At 39.0% G+C, this 20,251-nt stretch overlaps 1 protein-coding gene across 2 annotated transcripts in view; it reads right to left on the reverse strand.

Moving 5' to 3' along the window:
- Positions 1 to 20,251, reverse strand: part of COPA (COPI coat complex subunit alpha) — a 63,833-nt gene that overhangs the window by 15,340 nt on the left and 28,242 nt on the right. The window contains exons 15-19 of one of the 2 annotated variants that reach the window (XM_023554162.2): positions 19,811 to 19,950; positions 19,152 to 19,237; positions 18,897 to 19,062; positions 4,168 to 4,330; positions 3,920 to 4,066 (exon numbers count right to left, since the gene is read on the reverse strand). In XM_023554162.2, the coding sequence (XP_023409930.1) occupies positions 3,920 to 4,066; positions 4,168 to 4,330; positions 18,897 to 19,062; positions 19,152 to 19,237; positions 19,811 to 19,950 (702 nt within the window). The remainder of the gene's footprint in view (positions 1 to 3,919; positions 4,067 to 4,167; positions 4,331 to 18,896; positions 19,063 to 19,151; positions 19,238 to 19,810; positions 19,951 to 20,251) is intronic. The other variant, XM_003415185.4, reaches the window with a different exon arrangement.

Here is a 20,251-nt window from a genome sequence, read left to right on the forward strand (position 1 = left end):
CACACTACCTGATCTGAGAACCTACTGTATGGTCACGGTAGTCAAAACAGCCTGGTAGTCCAAAGGACTAATGGACCACAGTTACCATGGCCTCCACCAGTCTGAGTCCAGTACAACTAGATGGCGCTCAGCTACCACACTGACTGCCCTGACAGGGATCATAATAGAGTGTCCTGGACAGAGCTGGAGAAAAATATAGAACAAAATTTTAACTCACGAAAAAAGACCAGAATTACTGGCCTGACAGAGACTGGAGAAATTCAAAAGTATGGCCCCTGGACACCCTTTTAGCTCAGTAATGAAGTCACTCCTGAGGGTCACCCTCCATCCAAAGGTTGGACAGGTCCATAAAACAAAATGAAACTAAAGGGGCACACCAGCCCAGGGGCAAGGACTAGAAGGCAGGAGGGCTAATAACAGGGAACCCAAGGTCGAGAAGCGAGAGTGTTGACGTGTCATGGGGCTGTTAACCAATGTCATAAAATAATATCTGTAGTAACTGTTTAATGAGAAGCTAGTTTGTTCTGTAAACCTTCATCTAAAGTATGATCTAAAAACAAAGGAACAGCCTGGTACTGGTACGACAGACACAGACCAATGGAACAGAATTAAGACCCCAGATGTAAATCCATTCAAGTATGGAAAGCTCATCTTCAAGAATGGGTCAAAGTCCATTAAAAGGGGAAGTGACAGTCTCTTTAACAAATGGTGCTGGCAAAGCTGGATGTCTATCTGTAGAAAAATGAAAATAGGACCAATATCTCACACCATATACCAAAACTAACTCAAAATCAACCAAAGACCTATAAAACTATAAAGATTATGGAAGTAAAAAATAGGGACAATGCTAGGGGCCCTACTATATGGTGTAAATAGAATACCAAACATAACTAAAAATGCACAAACGGCAGAAGACTGTGACCTTCTAAAAATTAGACACTCATGCTCATCAAAAGACTTTGCCAAAAGAATAAAAAGAGAACCTATGGACTGGGAAAAAAATTTTGGCTATAAACCATCCAACAACAGTCTAATCTCTAAAATTCATATAAAACTTCAATACCTCAACAACAAAAAGACAAATAATTCAATTAAAAAATGGGCAAAGGATATAAGAATACACTTCACCAAAGAAGACATTCAAGCAGCGAACAAACGCATGAAGAAATGCTCATGTTCATTAGCCATTAAAACAAAACAAAACCATTGCTATGGAGTCGATTCTGACTCATAGCAACCCTAAAGCACAGAATAGAACTGTCCCATATGGTTTCCAAGGAGTAGCTGGTGGATTCAAACTGCTGACCTTTTGGTTAATAGTCAAGCTCTTAACCACTGCACCACCAGAGCTCAATAAGCCATTAGAGAGATCCAAATCAAAACTACAATGAGAGAACATCTCACTTCGACAACACCGGTACTAATTTAAAAAAATTGTTGGCGAGGCTGGGGAGGCTAAACTCTTATACGCTGATTGCAGGAATGTAAAATGGTACAACCACTATGGAAAAGATAAGGCGATTCCTTAAAAATCTAGAAATAGAATTACCATATGATCTAGCAATCCCACTCCTAGGTATCATACCCTAAAGAAATAAGAGCGGTGCCATGAAAAGACATGTGCATACCCATGTTCATTACAGCTTTAGTCACAATAGCAAAAAGATGCAAACAACCTAAGTGCCCACCAATGGATGGATGAATAAACAAACTGTGGTACACACACTATGGACTACTACTATGCAATGATAAAGAATAAGGACGAATCCACAAAACATCTCACAATATGGATGAATTTGGAGGACAATACACTGTGTGAAATAAGTCAATCACAAAAAGAGAAATATTATATGAGACCACTATTACAAAAAAACAAGAAAAGGTTTACAAACAGAAAAAAAAATTCTTTGATGGTTACCTAGGATGGGAAGGGCAGGGAGGGAAAACTACTAACTAGACAGAAGACATGTGTTAATAACAGTGAAAAACCAAACCAAACCTGTTGCCGTCAAGTTGATTCCGACTCATAGTGACCCTATAGGACAGAGTAGGACTGCCTGATAGAATTTTCAAGGAATGCCTGGTGGATTCAAACCGCTGACCTTTTGGTTAGCAGCCGTAGCACTTAACCACTACACCACCAGGATTTCCAATAATGGTGAAGGGAAAGGTAATACACAATATGGGAGAAGTCAGCACAACACGACCAAGGCAAAGAAACACACTGAGAGAAGCTCAAGAATAAAGGGCAACTGCTATAATTACTATGACATACAATCCTGCAACAACAGTATTAACAAACAACAATCTAGAAATGGATACATAGGTAGATAGGTATGATAAAGGTGTGTGGGAGGGTGTAAGGGAGCACACCCACATGCAGATATCAGTTTGACTGTGGATATTTCTACATACATAATTGTAGGTGCTGCATGTATATTAGCACAGGCAATAGAGCACACAAGAGGCACAGTCATGGAAACTTCTTAGACATAACCCAAAACCTTGAGGTTCCTAGATAAGAAGGCAAAGAACCATACTCTCCAGGGACATCTACGTCAATTGGCACAACACTGTACATAACAACAATGTTCAGCATGCTACTTTAGTGATTAGCATCTGGGGTTTTAAAAGCTTGCGAGCAGTCATTTGAAATACAAGTATTGGTCTCTTCCCATCCAGAGCAAAGGAGAGTGAAGAAAACCAAAGACTCAAGGGAGCAATTAGTCCAAATGACTAATGGACCACATGAAACCACAGCCTACACAACCCCTAGACCAGAAGAACTAGGTGGTGTTCAGTTACCACTATAGACTGCTCTGGCTGGGATCACGACAGAGGGTCCTGGACAGAGTAGGAGAAAAATGTAGAATAAAAAATCAAATTCACAAAAATGAGCAGACTTACTCGTCTAACAGAGACTGGAGGAATCCCCAAGACTATGTCCCTAAGACACCCTTCTGATCTGGAACTGAAGCCATTCCCAGAAACCACCTTTCAGCCAAACAATAAAATACAATAAACAGTAATACCCAAGAGGAACATGTTCCTTAGAACAATCAATTACACGAGATCAAATGGACAACATTTGCCCAAAAGCAAAGATGAGAAGGCAGGAAGGGGTAGAAAAACCAAGGTAAAAATGGGGAGAGTGCTGGCACATTGTGGGGAATGTAACCAATGTCATGGAACCCTTTATGTACAAACTATTGAATGGGAAACTAGTTTGCTTTATAAGCTTTCACCAAAAAACACAATAAAAAAGTTAAAAAATAAAATAAAAATATGTAAAATTAAAATTAATAAAAGAATATATAAAAAGTCACTTTAGATCCATGAATAGAAGAATCATATCACATTATCCTCTACCTCAAAAATTTACTACTACTACAATATTACCTCCTAAAAAAAAATTCCACAGGGTCAGTTCTTGCTTAGCTACCTTATTTCCTACTTGCCAGGTTTGAAAATCCAAAGAAGTTTTAGGAAAGATGGAAGAAATAGTGAAAGAAGGGTGTTCAGAACTAGAAATTTAATTTTAGGAAGCCCTCTCCCCATTTAAAAGTAATGCCTATAGACTCCGGCCGGACCCCAATGAATAAGTACCCCACCACCTAAGTAGTCAGCAAGATCAAGTGGCAAGGAAGTAAATGGAATTTTTCAAATTCCATGATATCTTTCTTCTATCTCAGAAGTTACTGAATCCATTCATCACTAACAGTAGTGGAAACACTGTGGCAAAGCAAAGACAGAAAAGGCAGAGTTAGACAAAGTAACAAGAAAATGGCACAATTTAACAATCTAAAAAATTTCAAATTCTATTATACTGGCTAAAGAAGCAAGCTCAGGATAATGCCTTCTCAATGACACCCTAATCACTCTCAAAACAACACAGGGCTTGTGACCATATTTCTCTCACCTCAATGTTTCCACACTCCAGTGCCAGGCTAAAGCGAGTTTTCTCATCCTTGACGAAGTGCAGTGCCACTTCAGGATAGCCCTTCTTCTGGAGATAAGCAATGATGGACTGGCCTACCAGTTTGGCATTCCTCACCATGTGCAGCACCTAGAAATTTGCGGTAGGGCAGTGAGTAGAGATCACTGAGGAAAAAAAAAAAGCAAGTGCTGCCCCTCTCAATACTCCTGGCATGCTTCCACACTTCATACCTCATCATATTTCCTGTTGATCAGGGCCAATTTGAACTTGAACTCAGTGGGATCAATGGTGAGTACCCGAGGACGACACTCCCTGTCTAGGCAATATACATTGTTGCCCTTCACCCGTGTGACGTAGATGGGTAAATCCAGAGTTCGGATGATCCCGTGGTCCCTAAGAACAGGGTGTAAAGGGCACAACTTGCCATAAATGAAGGGAGAGGGCTAGAACCTGTGGAAAATCCAGCCTGTAAAGAAATGGAACAAGTCTAGGGCATAGCCTTTTATCTTCTCATTACCCTCTTGTCAAGTGCCATATGAACAACGGTACAGATAAGAAGTGACTCAGAAAAGAGCAGAACTAAATGCTAATTTTATTTATTTTATTCATTTGCATAAAGTGTGGAAAATCCAGCAAATGATATGATCCTTCTTCATAACTGACTACTATAGGAGCTGAGTAACAGACATGACCATAGGAATCAGGCCTAAGAGTTAAATCCTAAGTTTTGATATACAATCAGTAGGCCACTGCAGATAGTTAACTCCTTCCTTGCAGGCTATAATTAAAGCAGAAGAGGGGTAGATGTGAAGAATTCTGACATATAAAGAAATCGTGGAAAGCAGAAAATATTCTGAACTAAGTGATGACAAAAATATTGCAAATTAAAACTAATGGGTATAGCCAATGGGTATACTTGATAATTTATAGCCTTGTCCACGTGTACTGTATTAAAAGAAATACTGCAAATTAATGGGCTCTATTTTTTTTTATCTGCATATATTAGGAGAAAGAATAAAATTTAATGAGCATCTATCTCAATTAATTTTACTATTCCTTTTAAAGTTAACCAAAGAAAGTACTTAGAAGGAAACTGCAGTCAATAACAGAAATCAATGAAACAGAAAACAAAACATAATAGAGAAGTTCAATAAAGCCAAAAGTCAGATAAAATTAATAAACCTCTCATGAGGCTGATTAAGAAGGTAATAACAGAAATGAAAAGGGTAATATTAATATAGACTCTGTAGAACAAGAATATGAATAACTTTAACTGTTCAACTTCCCTGAAAAATAAAATTTACTACCATTGACTCAAAAAGAAAAGAAACCTTCTACAGTCTTATAAAGGAGCCCTGGATGCACAATGGTTAAGCACTTGGCTGCTAAGCCAAAGGTCAGCAGTTCGAACCCACCAGCTGCTCCATGGGAGAAAAGACCTGGCAATCTACTCCTGCAAAGATGGCAATCTCGGAAACCCTAAGAGGCAGTTCTACTCTGTCACACAGGGTTGCTATGAGCTGGAATTGACTTGACGGCACACAACAGTCCTATGACCACTAAATAAAATAAATTAAATCAGATGAAAATCCTCCCTCAAAGAAAGCCCTAGGCCTGGGCAGCTTTGCTGGCAAATTCTATCCAATATTCAAGGAAGAATTAATTGCAACCTCATACAAATTCATTGAGAGAAAAGAGAAAAACAAGGTACACTAATTAGCACAACCAAAACCAGATTAAGGACAGAAAGAGAATGGAAATCACAGGGCAATCTCACTTCTCAACACAGGTGCAGAAATTCTGAACAAAATTTTAGCAAACTGAAACTAGCCACACTTAAAAAGGGTAAAATATCATGATAAAGTTAGGTTTGTATTAGGAATACCATGTTGGTTTATATTAGACAAAAATCAATATAATTCATCACATTAATCAAAGAAAGAAAAAAATCATATGATTTCCTCAATAGATGTGGAAGAGGTGGCTGATAAAATTCAATGTTCATTCAAGATAAAAACTCAGCGAGCTAGAAATAATAGCAAGGAAATTTCTTCTTCTCTAAATTTTATTTTGTTGTTGTTGAGAATAGACACAGCAGAACACACGTCAATTCAACCGTTTCCACATGTACAATTTACTGACATTGATTACACTCTTTCAGTGGTGCAACATTCTCGCCCTCCTTCTCTGAGTTGTTCCTCACTCATTAACGTAAACACACTGCCCCCTAAGGATCCCATCTTATCTTCTGAGTTGCTGTTGTCAATTTGGAGCCCTGGTGGCGCAGTGATTAAGAGATCGTCTGCTACCCAAAAGGTCGGCATTTTGAATCCACTAGCCACTCCTTGGAAATCCTACAGAGCAGTTCTACTCTGTCCTATAGGGTCACTATGAGTTGGAATCCAGTCAATGACAATGGGGTTGACAATCTGATACCATATGGACAGCTCATAAAAAAGCATAATGCAAAACTGTGGTTCAGAACTCAAATTCACCTAGTAAGACCAGACTTAATGGTCTGACTGAGGCTGGAGGAACCCCCGAAGCCATGGCTCCTGGAAGCTCTGTTAACCCAGAACTAAAACCATTTCCAAGCCCACTCTTCAGACAAAGATCAGAGTGGACTATAAAACATAAAATAATCATCCTGAAAAACATGCTTCTTAGTTCAAGCAGACACACGAGACCAAATGGGCACTTCTATCTGGAGACAGGATGAAAAGGCAGGAATGGACAGCAACTGGTTCGATGGGCACAAGAAACTCAGAGTGGAAAGGGGGAGTATGCTGTCAAACAACAGAGATTGCAACTAATGTCACATAACAATGTGTATAAGTTTTTGTATGAGAAATTAACTTGAGCTGTAAGCTTTCACCTAAAGCATGATTTAAAAAAAAAAAAAAAAGAGTATAATTCTCAACCCCACCCCACCCCCTCCAAAAAAGCCATTGCCTTCCAGTTGATTCCAACTCATAGTGACCCTGTAGGACAGAACAGGACTGCCCCATAGGGTTTCTAAGGAGTGGCTGGTGGATTTGAACTGCCGACCTTTTAGTTAGCAGCTGATCGTTTAACCACTGTCTCACTAACCCAAAAAAACTCAGTGCCGTCAAGTTGATTCCGACTCATAGCAACCCTATAGAACAAAGGAGAACTGCCCCATGGAGTTTCCCAGGAGCTCCTGGCTGATTCGAACTGCTGGCCCTTTGGTTAGCAGCCGTAGCACTTAACCACTATGCCACCAGGGTTTCCACTGTGCCACTAGGGCTCCTTAATGCTCAAGACAGACCTTTTTTCCTAGTTAAGCTATTCTTCGGTTTTAAGATGACTTCAGGGAATATTTTTGGTTTACTGTTTAAAGATTATCTCAGGGCAATAGTTTCAGGGGTTCATCCAGCCTTCACGGCTCCAGAAAGTCTAGAGTCCATTTGAATTAGAAATTCCATTCTGCACTTCCCTCCTTTTGATGACGAGTCTTCTATGGAATCCTTGGTCAAAATGCTCAGTAATGGTAGCTGGGCACCATCCAGTTCTTCTGGTTTCAAAGCAAAGGAGGCCACTGTTCATGGAGGCAATCAGCCACACATTCCATGTCCTCCTCCTATTCCTGACTCTCCTTCTTCCTCTGTTCCTCCAGGTGAATACAGACCAACTGCTGTGCCTTAGATGGCTGCTTGCAAGCTTTTAAGACCCCATGCACTATGCAACAAACTAGGAGGTAGAACAAACGCACTAAACATGTTACTAGGCCAATTAACTAGATATCCCATGAAACCGTGACCCTCAACTTCCAAAACAAGGAAGCAAATGTCATGAAGTGTGTGGTTGTACATAAGCAGCCTCAGCAGCTACTCTTTTTTTTTGGTAGTTGTATACATATCTACAACACAATTTTTGCCAATTCAACTTCTTGCAAATGTACACCTTAATGACAGTATTTACAACAATCTGCTGTGCAACTCTACCCTTAATCAATGTCATTTTTCCATCATTGTTAACCCTCCTTCTCCCCCGCCCTCCTGCCCCTGGTAACCACTAATAAAACTTTGGTCTGTTTGCATTTGTCTTTTCTTGTCTTTTTAGGCAAATAAGGTAACATAGTATTTGTCCTTTTCTGACCGGCTTATTTCGCTCAGCATGACGTCTTCAAGGTCCATCCACAGTGCAGTATGCATCAAGACTTCATTTCTCCTACTAGCTGAGGAGTAGTATTCCATTGTATATATGTACCACATTTTCTTTACCAATTTACCTGTTGATGGGTATTTGGGTTGTTTCCACCTTTTGGCTATTATGAATACTGTTGCAATGAACACTGGTGTACAAGTCTCTTTTTGAGTCTCCACTTTCAAGTCAATTCTCCCACATCCTCATCAACATTTATTATTTTCTGTTTTTCTCTTTTTAATCTTAGCCATCCTAATAAAAAAAACAAAAACAAAACAATGATACCCATTGCCCTCCAGTTGATTCTGACTCATGGTGACTCTACAGGACAGGGTAGAACTACCCCATAGGGTTTCCAAGGAGTGGCTGGTGGATTCGAACTGCTGACCTTTTGGTTAGCACCTGAGCTCTTAACCACTGCGCCACCAGAGCTCCTCAACCATCGTAGTGGGAGTGAAATGGTATCTCATTGTGGTTTTGATTTGCATCTCTCTGATGGTTAATGATGCTGAGCATCTTTTTATGTGTTTGGTGGCCATCCCCTTTGGTGAAATGTCTATTCAAGTCCTTTGCCCAATTTTATGATTAGGCTATTTGTCTTTCTAAGTTGTCAAAATTTTATATTTTTGGTTATTAGATTCTCATTGGATATGTGGTTTCTGAAGATACTCTACCAGTCGGTAGCTTGCCTTTTCATTTTTTTTTTTGGTAAAGTCTTTTGATGAACAAAAGTTTTTAATTTTTACGTCTTTTGCTGTTTGTGCTTTTGTTATTATTAGATAATCCACTTTTGAAAGCTGGGCCTGACAATGTTGTCCATTTTTCCATCAAAAATTTTACAGTTTTAGTTTGTTTATGTAAGTCCTTAATCCATTTTGAATTTGTTTTTGTGTGGGGTATGAGGCATGGATCCTGTTTCATTTTCTGCATTTGGAAATTCAATTCTCCCAGCACCATTCCTTAAAGAGACTCTTTCCCCATCAAGCAGGCTTAGCACCCTTGTCAAAAATCAGTTGACCACAGACATATGGGTTTACTTCTAGACTCTCAATTCTATTCCATTGGTCTATGTGTCTACTGTTATACCAGTACTAGACTGTTTTGATTACTGTAACTATACAGTATGCTTTAAAATCAGGGAGTGTGAGTCCTCATACTTTGTTCTTCTATTTCAATACACTTTTAGCTATTCGGGGCCTCCTGCCATTCCATATAAAGTTGAGGACTTTATTTTCTATTTTTTGTGAAGAAGGCTATTGGAATTTTGATCAGGATTGTGCTGAATCTATAGATTGCTTTGGGCAGTACTGACATCTTAACAATACTAAGTCTGCTAATCCATGAACATGGAACATCTTTCCATTTATTTAAGTCTTCTTTAATCTCTTTCAGCAGTGTTTTATAGTTCCTACTGTATAAATTCATGTCTCTGGTTAGATTTACTCCTAGGTATTTTATTCTCTTAGATGCTATTATAAAAGGAATTGTTTCCCTAATTTCTCTTTCAGATGTCTCACTGCTGGTATATAGAAACCCAACTGATTTTTGTTTGTTGACCATGTACCATACAACTTTGCTAAATTTCTCTATTAACTCTAGAAATTTTCTTGTAGGATACTGGGAATTTTCTACATATAGGATCATATCATCCAGGATTAGAAATAATTTTACTTTTTCTTTTCCAATCTGGATACCTTTTCTTTTTCTTGTCTTATTGCTCTAGCTAGGATTTCTAATACCCTAATGAATAGTTGTAGTGAGAATGAGCATGCTTGCATTCTTCCCGATTTCAAGGGGAAAGCTCTAGGTCTTTTTCCATTAAGAATAATGTTGGCTGTTGGCTTTTCATATATGCCCTAAATCAGACTGAGGAATTTCCCCCCCTCTATATCAATCTTCTTTAGGATTTTCATCAAGAAAGCATGTTGGATTTTATGAAATACTTTTTTCTGCATCCATTGTTGTTGTTAGGGGCCGTCGAGTCAGTTCCAACTTATAGCGACCCTACATAAAACAGAACGAAACACTGCCCAGGCCTGTGCTGTCTTCACAATCATTGTTATGCTTGAGTCCACTGTTGAAGCTACTTTGTCAGTCCATCTCATTGAGGGTCTTCCTCTTTTTCGCTGACCGTCTATTCTACCCAGCATGATGTCCTTCTCCAGGGAATGATCTCTCCTAATAACATGTCCAAAGTATGTGAGACATACAGTCTCGTCATCCTCGCTTCGAATGAGGATTCTGGTTGTAGTTCTTCCAAGATGGATTTGTTTTGTTCTTTTGACAGTCCATGGTATGTTCGATATTCTTCGCCAACATCATAATTCAAAGGCATCATTTCTTTTTCAGTATTCCTTATTCATTGTCCACCTCCACATGCACACGCGGCGATTGAAAACACCATGGCTTGAGTCAGGCACACTTTAGTCCTTAAAGTGACATCTTTGCTTTTTAACACTTTAAAGAGATCTTTTGCAGCAATCTGTCCAATGCAGTGTCTTACTTGATTTCTGCATCCACAGAGATGATTCTGTGGTTCTTTTCCTTTGTTTTACTGATGTGGTGTATTACGCTGATTGATTTTCTAATGTTGTACCATCCTGCATTCCTGGAATAAATTCCACGTGGTCACAGTGTATGACTCTTTTAATATGCTGTTGGATTCTGTTCACTAGCAATTTGTTGAGGATTTTTGTATCTACATTCATAAGAGATATTGGCCTGTAGTTTTCTACTTTTGTTGTTTCCTTGTCTAGTTTGACTATCAGGTTCACAGAATGAATTAGGGAGTATTCCTGCCTCCTCATATTTTGGAAGGGTTTAAACAGTATTAGTGTTAAATCCTATTTTACAGAATTCCCCAGTGAAGCCATCTGGTCCAGGACTTTTTTTTGTCGGGAGGATTTTGATCACTGATTCGAGCTCTTCACTTGTTATGGGTCTGTTAGGACTTTCTATTTCCTCTCGAGACAGTTTGGGCAGGTTGTGTGCTTCTAAGAATTTGTCCATTTCATCTAGGTTATCCAGTTTGTTGCCATACAGTTGTTCACAATATTCTCTCATAATTCTCTTTATTTCTATCAGGTCAGCTATGATGTCCCCTCTTTCATTTTTTATTTCAGTTATTTGCATCTTTTCTCTGTCTAGCTAAAGGTTTGTCAGTTTTATTGATCTTTTCAAAGAACCCACTTCTAGTTTTATTGATTCTATTGTTTTTGTTTTTGATGTTATTTATTTCTACTCTGATCTTTGTTACTTCCTTTCTTCTGGTAGGTTTAGGCTTAGTTTGTTCTTCTTGTCCTAGTTCCTAGAGTTGTCAAGTTAGGCTGTTAATCTGAGATCTTTCCTCTTTTTGTATGTAGGCATTTATCGCTGTAAGTTTTCCTCTGAGTACTGCCTTTGCTGTACCCCATAAATTTTGGTATGTTGTGCTTTCACTTTCATTTACTCTAAGAAATTTGTGATTTCTCCACTGCCCTACAGGTAGTTTAATAGTATGTTATTTAATTTCCACATGTTTGAGTATTTTCCAAGTTTTTTTCTGTTACTGATTTCTAGCTTTACTCCCTTGTGGTCAGAGAAACTACTTTGTATGATTTCGATCTCTTTAAATTTATCGAAACTTGCTCTGTGACTTAAAACGTGGTATATCCTGGAGGATGATCCGTGTGCAATGGAGTAGAATGTATATTGTCCTGTTTTTCGGAGAAGTGCTCTATATATGTCTGGTAAGTCTAGTTGGTTTGTAGTGTCATTCAGGTCATCTGTTTTCTTGTTGATCTTCCTTCTAGATGTTCTGTCCAAAATCAAAAGTGGTGAGCAAGGAAATTTCTTTATACAGGAGTATCTATAAAAAATCTAGAGCAAACCTACATAACAGCAATACACTAAAAGCTTGCCCTTTAAAACTGGGAACAAGAAAAAGGTGTTTGTTATTACAATGCTTACTCATCATTGTATTGTACCAGACAACCCAGTCAGTGCAGTAAGACAAAACAAGAAACAATATATACATAAATGCATGCATATATACATACACATATATATACATATATATTTTATATACACATACACATATATATAAAAGTATTAGTCCTGGAAAAGAACAAAACTCTATTCACAGATACTATGATTTATGAAAAATACCCAAAAGAAAATACAAATAAATTAACTAGAATTAATAAAAGTTCAAGGTTCCTGATATAAAATCAATTTAAAAACTCTTGGTATTTCTAAATATCAGTATAATGAAATTTTTGACAAACTACTATTGTGAAACAAAAAATTAATAACAGATATCTTACTTTGATTTTAAGGAGTTTTTTCTTACCCACAAAATCAAATATTAACACTAAAAAAAGCCTAACCCCAAAAGCTGCTCTGCAGCATTGTAAATTTCTCTTTTCCGGGTAGAAAGGGGTAGTCAATAACAAAAACATTACATCCTCATTTAATCAAAAAGATGGTGGGCTTCTGTAATTTAAATTTCAAGATGCATAGCTGCAGGTGGGTGGGTGGAGCCCAAATCTTTTTTTTTTTTGTCATTGTCGTTGAGAATATACATAGCAAAACATACACCAACTGAACATTTTCAAGTTGTACAATTCAGTGACACTGATTATGTTGTTGTTCGAGTTGTGCAACCATTCTTACCCTCCTTTTCTGAGTGGCTCCTCCCTCAATAACAAACTCACTGCCCCCTAAGGATCCTATCTAATCTTTGAGTTGCTGTTGTCAATTTAATTCCATATAGATAGTTCTTAAAAGAGCATGATGCTCAAGGCAGAGATTTTTGACTAGTTAAGCTGATAGTCTGGTTTTAAGGAAGCTTCAGGGGATATTTTTTAAGTTTAATGATTATCTCAGGGCAATATCTTCAGGGGTTCAGCCAGCCTCCATGGCTCCAGAAATGCTGCAGTCCATTTGAATGTGAAATTCTGTTCTGCATTTTCCCAGTTTTAACCAGGATTCTTCTACAGAAGCTTTGATCAAAATGTTCAGTAATGGTAGCTGGGAACCATCCAGTTCTTCTGTTCTCATGGCACAGGAAACAGTTGCTCATAGAGGCCATTAGCTACACATTCCATTTTCTTCCCCTAGTCCTGATTCTCCTTCTTCCTTTGTTGCTCCAGGTGAATAGAGACTAACTGTTGTGTCTTGGATGGCTGCTTGCAAGCTTTTAAGGCCCCGGGCACTAGGCAATGAATTAGGAGGTAATTAAACACGTTATTAGGCCAGTTAACTGGGATGTCCCATGAAGCCATGACCTAAACCTCCAAACCAAGGAGCCAAATACCATGAGGTGTTTGGCTGTATATAAGCAGCCTCAGCAGCTACTCCTTTTTTTTTTTTTCTTTGCCAGTTCAATTTTCTACAAGTGTACAACTTACTGACAGTACTTAAAATAATTGGCTGTGCAACCCTATTCTTAATCGATTTAATCTTTCCATCATCGCAAACTGAAGCTCAGTAATCCGTAAGCAATACAGGCCAAACCTTCAGGAGTTACCTTTTTCATGCTAACTCAGTGACCATTAAGTACTTGGTCACTGTAGAAACTTGTATTCATTAAGAAAAAAATATTTCAAAGCTTCTGTGAAATCTCCAATCTTTAGGAGTTCTTTTTCATTTCCTACATGATGCAGGGAAACTCTCACTCCCCCAGTTTGCAAATTGTTCATTAAATTATAAAACAATCAAATATAATATTATAGTTTTGAGTTAATTCAAAGGTTTTTTTTTTAATTGTAACTGGCCTACTTTGAAACACTTGTTTTTAGAAGTGAAATGATCTCCCTGAACGCATACAGAATGCCTGCTTGGAATAAACCTTCTGCTTTCATGTCTTTGAGTCTGGATTAGTTTTAACACTATCCATTTACAAATAGCACCAAAACCTATCAAGCGCCGAGGAATAAATCTAACCAGAGAAATACAAGATCTCTATGGAGAAAACTATAAAACTTTACAGAAAGACATTTCAGAAGACCTAAATTAGTGAAGAGCTGCCATACCATGCTCACAGATTAGGAAATTTAATATTGTAAAGATGCAGTTTCCCTACATTGACATACAGTTCAATACAATCCCAAGTGAAATCACAACAGGTTTTTTTTTTTTTTTTTTTTGGTGTATAATTTTGGTGTGGAACAAGAATTTTATTTGGCCTTTTGTCTCTGGGTCCTGAAAATAACCTTGGAATTTACCAGCAATCAAGATGCGTTTGTTTTCCTAAATAGCTAGGTAACACTTAAACACATGCAAATATAGTATGAGCCCTGAGGACCAAAACAAGTAAACTGAGCCTGTTGCCACCAAGTCAATTCTGACTCCCAGCAACCCTACAGGACAGAGGAGAACTGCCTCACAGCTTTCAAAGCTGTAGTAGTGAGGGAAGCTGACTGCCACATCTTTCTCCTGCAGAGTGACTGGTGGTTTCAAACCGCTAACCTTTTGGTTAGCAGCTGAGCGCTTAACCACTGTACCACCAGGGCTCCTCCCCAGGACCACACCTGGGGAATAACTTTCGGAAGAGAGGGGGGCATGATACAATCAACAGCGTGCACTGATTCGATCAATCATGTAGATGTAATGAGACACCAATCATGTATATGCAGAGGCCCCAGTCCCTGAATAGGGAAGCAGTTAGGCTCTCTGGATTGGCAAGAGGAGAGGTGTGGCAGATCTCTGAAGACAATGGAAGTCTAGCACCTGGACCTCTCCCAGGGCCAGGCTTGTACATCTCATTTGTATCCTCTTGTGGCTCTAGAAAAAGGAGCCCTGGTGAAGCAGTGGTTAAGCTGCTAACTGAAAGGTTGGTGGTTCAAACCCACCACCTGCTCTGCAGCAGGAAGATATGGCAGTCTGCTTCCATAAAGATTTACAGCCTTGGAAACCCTATGCAACAGTTCTACTCTGTCCTACAGGGATGCTAAGAGTGGGAATCAACAGTATTGTGTTTAGTTTGGTGTTGGTGGTTATACAGAAAAAACTGTGAAAGCTGGAACCTGTGCAAGACAGAAACTATCAGAAAAGAAGAACTCAAATATTTTTCAGTAATAGAGAGTGATAGAAAAGCGATACGGCTGTACCCTGTCTAAGTCAGAAAACTTGTGAGACCCGGAAAAACAAAGCAGTCCTGTCGAGTTCAGGCTCTCACACGTTTCAATGTATTAAAGTTGTTATAATAAGTATAGACGATGCTCTATGAGTTCTATCAGTTGTTCTACTGAGTTATTGAACCCACTGGAGGCAATGAGAACCTGCAGAGACTGGCATCTGCCTATTGGCAGTCTGAAGGACAGACTCCTAACTTGTGTGTTTTGACCTGGTTCAGGGTGGTCAGCCATGAGGTCTGATCTAACTCTGGGTGTTTAGAGTCAGAGAAAAGTGCCAGGTAGGTGGTGTCAGAGATAAAGTGGCAAAGAGGGGATGCGAGTTATCTTTGCATTTTGGGAATCAGCCTTATGAGATTTTTATTAACATAATTTCACAAGTTGATTCTATAATTTATGTGACAGTGCAAAATTTAGGTAAAAATAGCCCAATAACTTTTGATGGATTACAACAAAGTGAGAAAGATGGGAGGATGTGTTTAACCAGATATGAAGATTTCTCATAAAGCTGTAATATTTGAGACAGTGTGGAATTAGAGCAAAGACAGACAAACAGACCACAGAAACAGATCCCTGCATGTCTGGAAAAACTATTTACATAAGACAAAGGTAGCACACCAGAACAATGCAGAAAGGGTATGCTTTTCAGTAAGTTATGCTGGGGCAACTGAGTGTCCTTCTGGGAAAAAGTGAAATTGGACCCCCTGTCTTATATCATACACAATAATCAACTTCAGATAGATTATAAACCTAGACATAAAAGGTAAAACCATAAAGTTTTTACAAGAGAATATGGAAGAATACTTTTATGATCTTGCAGTCAATAAAGATTTCTTAAATAGGACACAAAAGCCAATATCCATTAAAAAAAAAAAAGATTCTTAAGTTCAACTACATTAAAATTAAAAACTTCTGTTCATCAAAGGGAATCATAAAGAAAATCAAAAGACTTACTACAGAATGGAAGAAGATATTAATATTTACAACTCATAGCCCTGAAAGAAGACTGGTATCAAAATATATAAAGAATTCCTACACCCAAAGCCAACTCTTCAGACAAGGATTAGACTGAACTATAAGATAGAAAATGATACCGGTGAGGAGTGACCTTCTCGGATCAAGTAGACACATAAGACTATGTGGGCAGCTCCTGTCTGGAGGGAAGATGAGAAGGCAGAGGGGGACAGAAGCTGGCTGAATGGACATGAAAATACAGGGTGGAGAGGAGTGTGCTGTCTTAGGGGGAAAGCAACTAGGAGTATATAGCAAGATGTATATAAATTTTTATATGAGAGACTGACTTGACTTGTAAACTTTCACTTAAAGCACAATAAATATTAAACAAACAAAAAAGAATTCCTACAAATTAACAAGAAAAAGACAGATAATCTAATTTAAAAAGGAGGGGGAAGACAAACAGAATTCATAGAAGAAGAAATTCTGATGGATGGCCAAACGTTTCATGCGCTCAATCACATTAGATATGAGAGATAACAACGTAAAATTACAAGATAACATTACACATCTACTAAATGGACAAAATAAAAGTCTGATAAAGCCAAGTATTGGCAAGGACAATGAGCAATGAAACTTTTATACAATGCTGTGGGCATAGGAACTGGTACAACCACTTTGGAAAGCAGTTTCATGTGACTTAATAAATGTGAAGATGTGCAGTCTATGACACAGTTAATTCTACTCTGAGCATATACTCTAGAGATATGTATGAATATTTGTACAAAAATACATGTAAAACAATTTTTAAAAAGGCACTGGTCATCATTTTGATCAAAGATTCTATATAAGAATCTTGATTAAAAGGGAGAAAATGCAGAACAGAATTTTCTGGAGCCATGCAGGCTGGATAAACCACCAAAACTATTGCCCTGAGATAATTTTTAAAACTTAAACCAAAAATATCCCCTGAAATATACTTAAAACCAAGCAATAGTTTAGCTTAACTAGTAAAAAACATGTGCCTTGAACACTATGCTCTTTTAAGAACTATCTATATGGGATCAAACTGACAAAAAACCAATGCTAAACCTGCTGCCTTTGAGTGGATTCCAACTCACAGTGACTCCACAGGACAGAGCAGAACTGCTCAATAGGGATTCCAAGGAGTGGCTGGTAGACTCAAAATGCCGGCCTTTTGGTTACCAAAACCAAACCCAGTGCCACTGAGTCGATTCCGACTCATAGCGACCCTATAGGACAGAGTAGGGTCCTCATTCCCAAGGACTGCCTGGTGGATTCGAACTGCTGACTTTTTGGTTAGCAGCCATAGCGCTTAACCACTATGCCACCAGGGTTTCCGGCCTTTTTGGTTAGCAGCCATAAAGATTAGGTAGGAACCTTTTTTTAGGAACCTAAGAGGGCAGTGAGTTTATGTTAATGGAGGAGAAACAACTCAGAAAAGGAAGGTAAGGATGGTTGTGTAATCGTAACAATGTAATCAGCGTCACTGAATTGTACGTGTAGAAAATGTTGAGTTCCTGTCTGTTTTGCTGTGTATATTCTCAACAACAAAATTAAAATAAAAAAAAAAGCATTTTTTATAATAAGCACTAGGAATCATTCAACTGTTCCTTAAGAGTAGACTGGATAAATAAACTATGGAATATAATGGGATACTATACAACGAAAATAAATAAATTGAAGCTACAATATGGCTGAATCTTCTAAAACAAAACATTGAACAAAATACAAAATAATATACTCAGTGTGATTTCATTTGCATAAAGTTTAAAATCAGGCAAAACTAAGGTACATACTAGGCAGTGGGGTTTTTTGGTCAGAATAATGTTATCTTTGAGTAGAAGAGGGAGGGAGGGTTATAATTAATAAAGATCACACGGCAAGGGCTTCTGGGGTGCCAGAATTATTCTGTTTCTGACTTGAATGTTGTAATGGATAGAACTGTGTCCCCAAAAACTATGTATCAATTTGGCTGGGCCATGATTCCCAGTATTCTGTGGTTGTCCTCCATTTTGTGATTGTAATTTTAAGTTAAAAAGGATTAGAGTGGGATTGTAACACCACCCTTACTCAGGTCACCTCCCTGATCCAAGATAAAGGGAGTTTCCCTGGGGTGTGGCCTGTACCACCTTTTCTCTCTCAAGAGATAAAAGGAAAGGGAAGCAAGCAGAGAGTTGGGGACCTCAGACCACCAAGAAAGAAGCACCGGGAGCACATAGGGTCTTTTAGACCTGGGGTTCCTGCGCAAAGAAGCTCCTAGTCCAGGTGAAGACTGATGAGAAAGACCTTCCTCCAGAGCCAAGAGAGAGAGAAAGCCTTCCCCTGGAGCTGATGCCGTGAATTTGGACTTTGAGCCTACTTTCCTGTGAGAAAATAAATTTCTCTTTGTTAAAACCATCCACTTGTGGTATTTCTGTTATGGAAGCACTAGATGACTGAAACAAATGTCAAACAGATGTTTACTATATAACTCTTCAGTATATTGCATATTTATAATTTATGTACTTTTCTTTGTGTTATATTCACAATTTTAAAGGAGTTGAAAAGAGAATGTTTTGATGCCCCCTAGCGCATACATGCTAGACAAGGCTTTACCACAAAGAAAGCTAATGGAAGACTTCAGTTACATCTCTTGAGACAGGACGGAGATTTCAAGAAGCCATGTTCTCCCACTCAGTACCCCATGCCATTTAACTTACCCAGTGGTGACAGCATATTTGATGTGGTTGCTTGTGGTATAGATAAATACCCCACTCTCATCCCAGGCCCCACTCTTGACACGAATGTTCTCATGAATGTTACACAGAGCCTCCAGTTTGCGGTTACAGATCACAATGGCTGTAAGAGGCAAAGGGCATGAGTGCTCTGCTGGATAAGGTGAGTGCAGTAGGCTGGCAGGGGTGGGGGAGGGAGGGGCTAGTCTCTGAATCAGGGGGGATATAATGAAGGCTTACCATGTTTGGCCAGTAGTGCTACATGGGACATGTCTGCTGACCAGATCACATATTTCACCTTGGAAATCTTCACCGATGCCAGAGTTCTAGGATGGAGAGAAAAGGGCAAATATGAGTTGGCGTGATTCCCTTGTCCCTGGTTATGGCCTAACTACTTCTCATTTTTATAGTACTGGAAACTGTAGTTTTAAAAATAATTCTAAATAAACATTCCCTGTAGTCACTGACTCGCACTTTGTGGCTGGCACTTTGCCACTTTCCTCTTCCCCAACCCCTTGGCCCTCACGACCATGTATTAGGGGTTTGTGTGTGTCTGTTTTTATCACTGGACTGTAAGCTCCTTTAAGTGTAGAAATTAACTGTTATTCATCTCTGTGTCCCTCTCATTCTAAGTCCCAAAAGCATTTTTTATTCAGAGCAGGTGCCCTATAAACAGATATCAAGTCCCTCACTGTAATGCTATGTGTATGTGGAGGTGAAGAGTGACCATGGAGGGAAAGAGTGGCCAGACAACGCCTTGGAGCTATAGCACAGGAAGTAGCCAAGTCACAAGGCAAACTCACTTGGGCAGGGACTGAGGGGAGGGATGAAGCTCCTAATCAAGATGTCCACTCTCCCCCACTGCATGCCTGTCTGCTCAGGGGCACCTGACCCATTACCGCTTCTGCTGTACATCAAAGAGTATAATGGAGTCCGCGTCTCGAAGCAGGAGGTTGCCTGTGCCAGCATAGAAGATCTCATCACAGTTGGGCACCTGTACCTTTTTGGTGATCTCGTTCTTTAGGTTCTTGATTAGAAGCTGAGATGAGTTTTAGAAGGTGGGGTTAAGAGAGGAAGGATGTGCATCAGATGGTGACAACTGACGCCATCCCTCAGCAATTGTTCCTCAGCTTCAATAAACTAAGTACTTTTTTTCCTGTCCGAGTCAGTCCCCATTCCAGGTTAGCCCACTCCAACCAAGATCCTCTCTAAGAGCCCCTGATATCACATTGTTTTTTTCCCTTCAATTCACACACCCTGAGAAATCCAACCAAAGCCTGGGTTCCTCGATCAACCAGAGAGAGAAAACAGTGTTTCTGAGGCTTACATTTTTGTTAAGT

Source organism: Loxodonta africana, chromosome 3 (assembly GCF_030014295.1).
Source record: "Loxodonta africana isolate mLoxAfr1 chromosome 3, mLoxAfr1.hap2, whole genome shotgun sequence".
In the NCBI taxonomy this organism is placed as follows: Eukaryota; Metazoa; Chordata; class Mammalia; order Proboscidea; family Elephantidae; genus Loxodonta; species Loxodonta africana.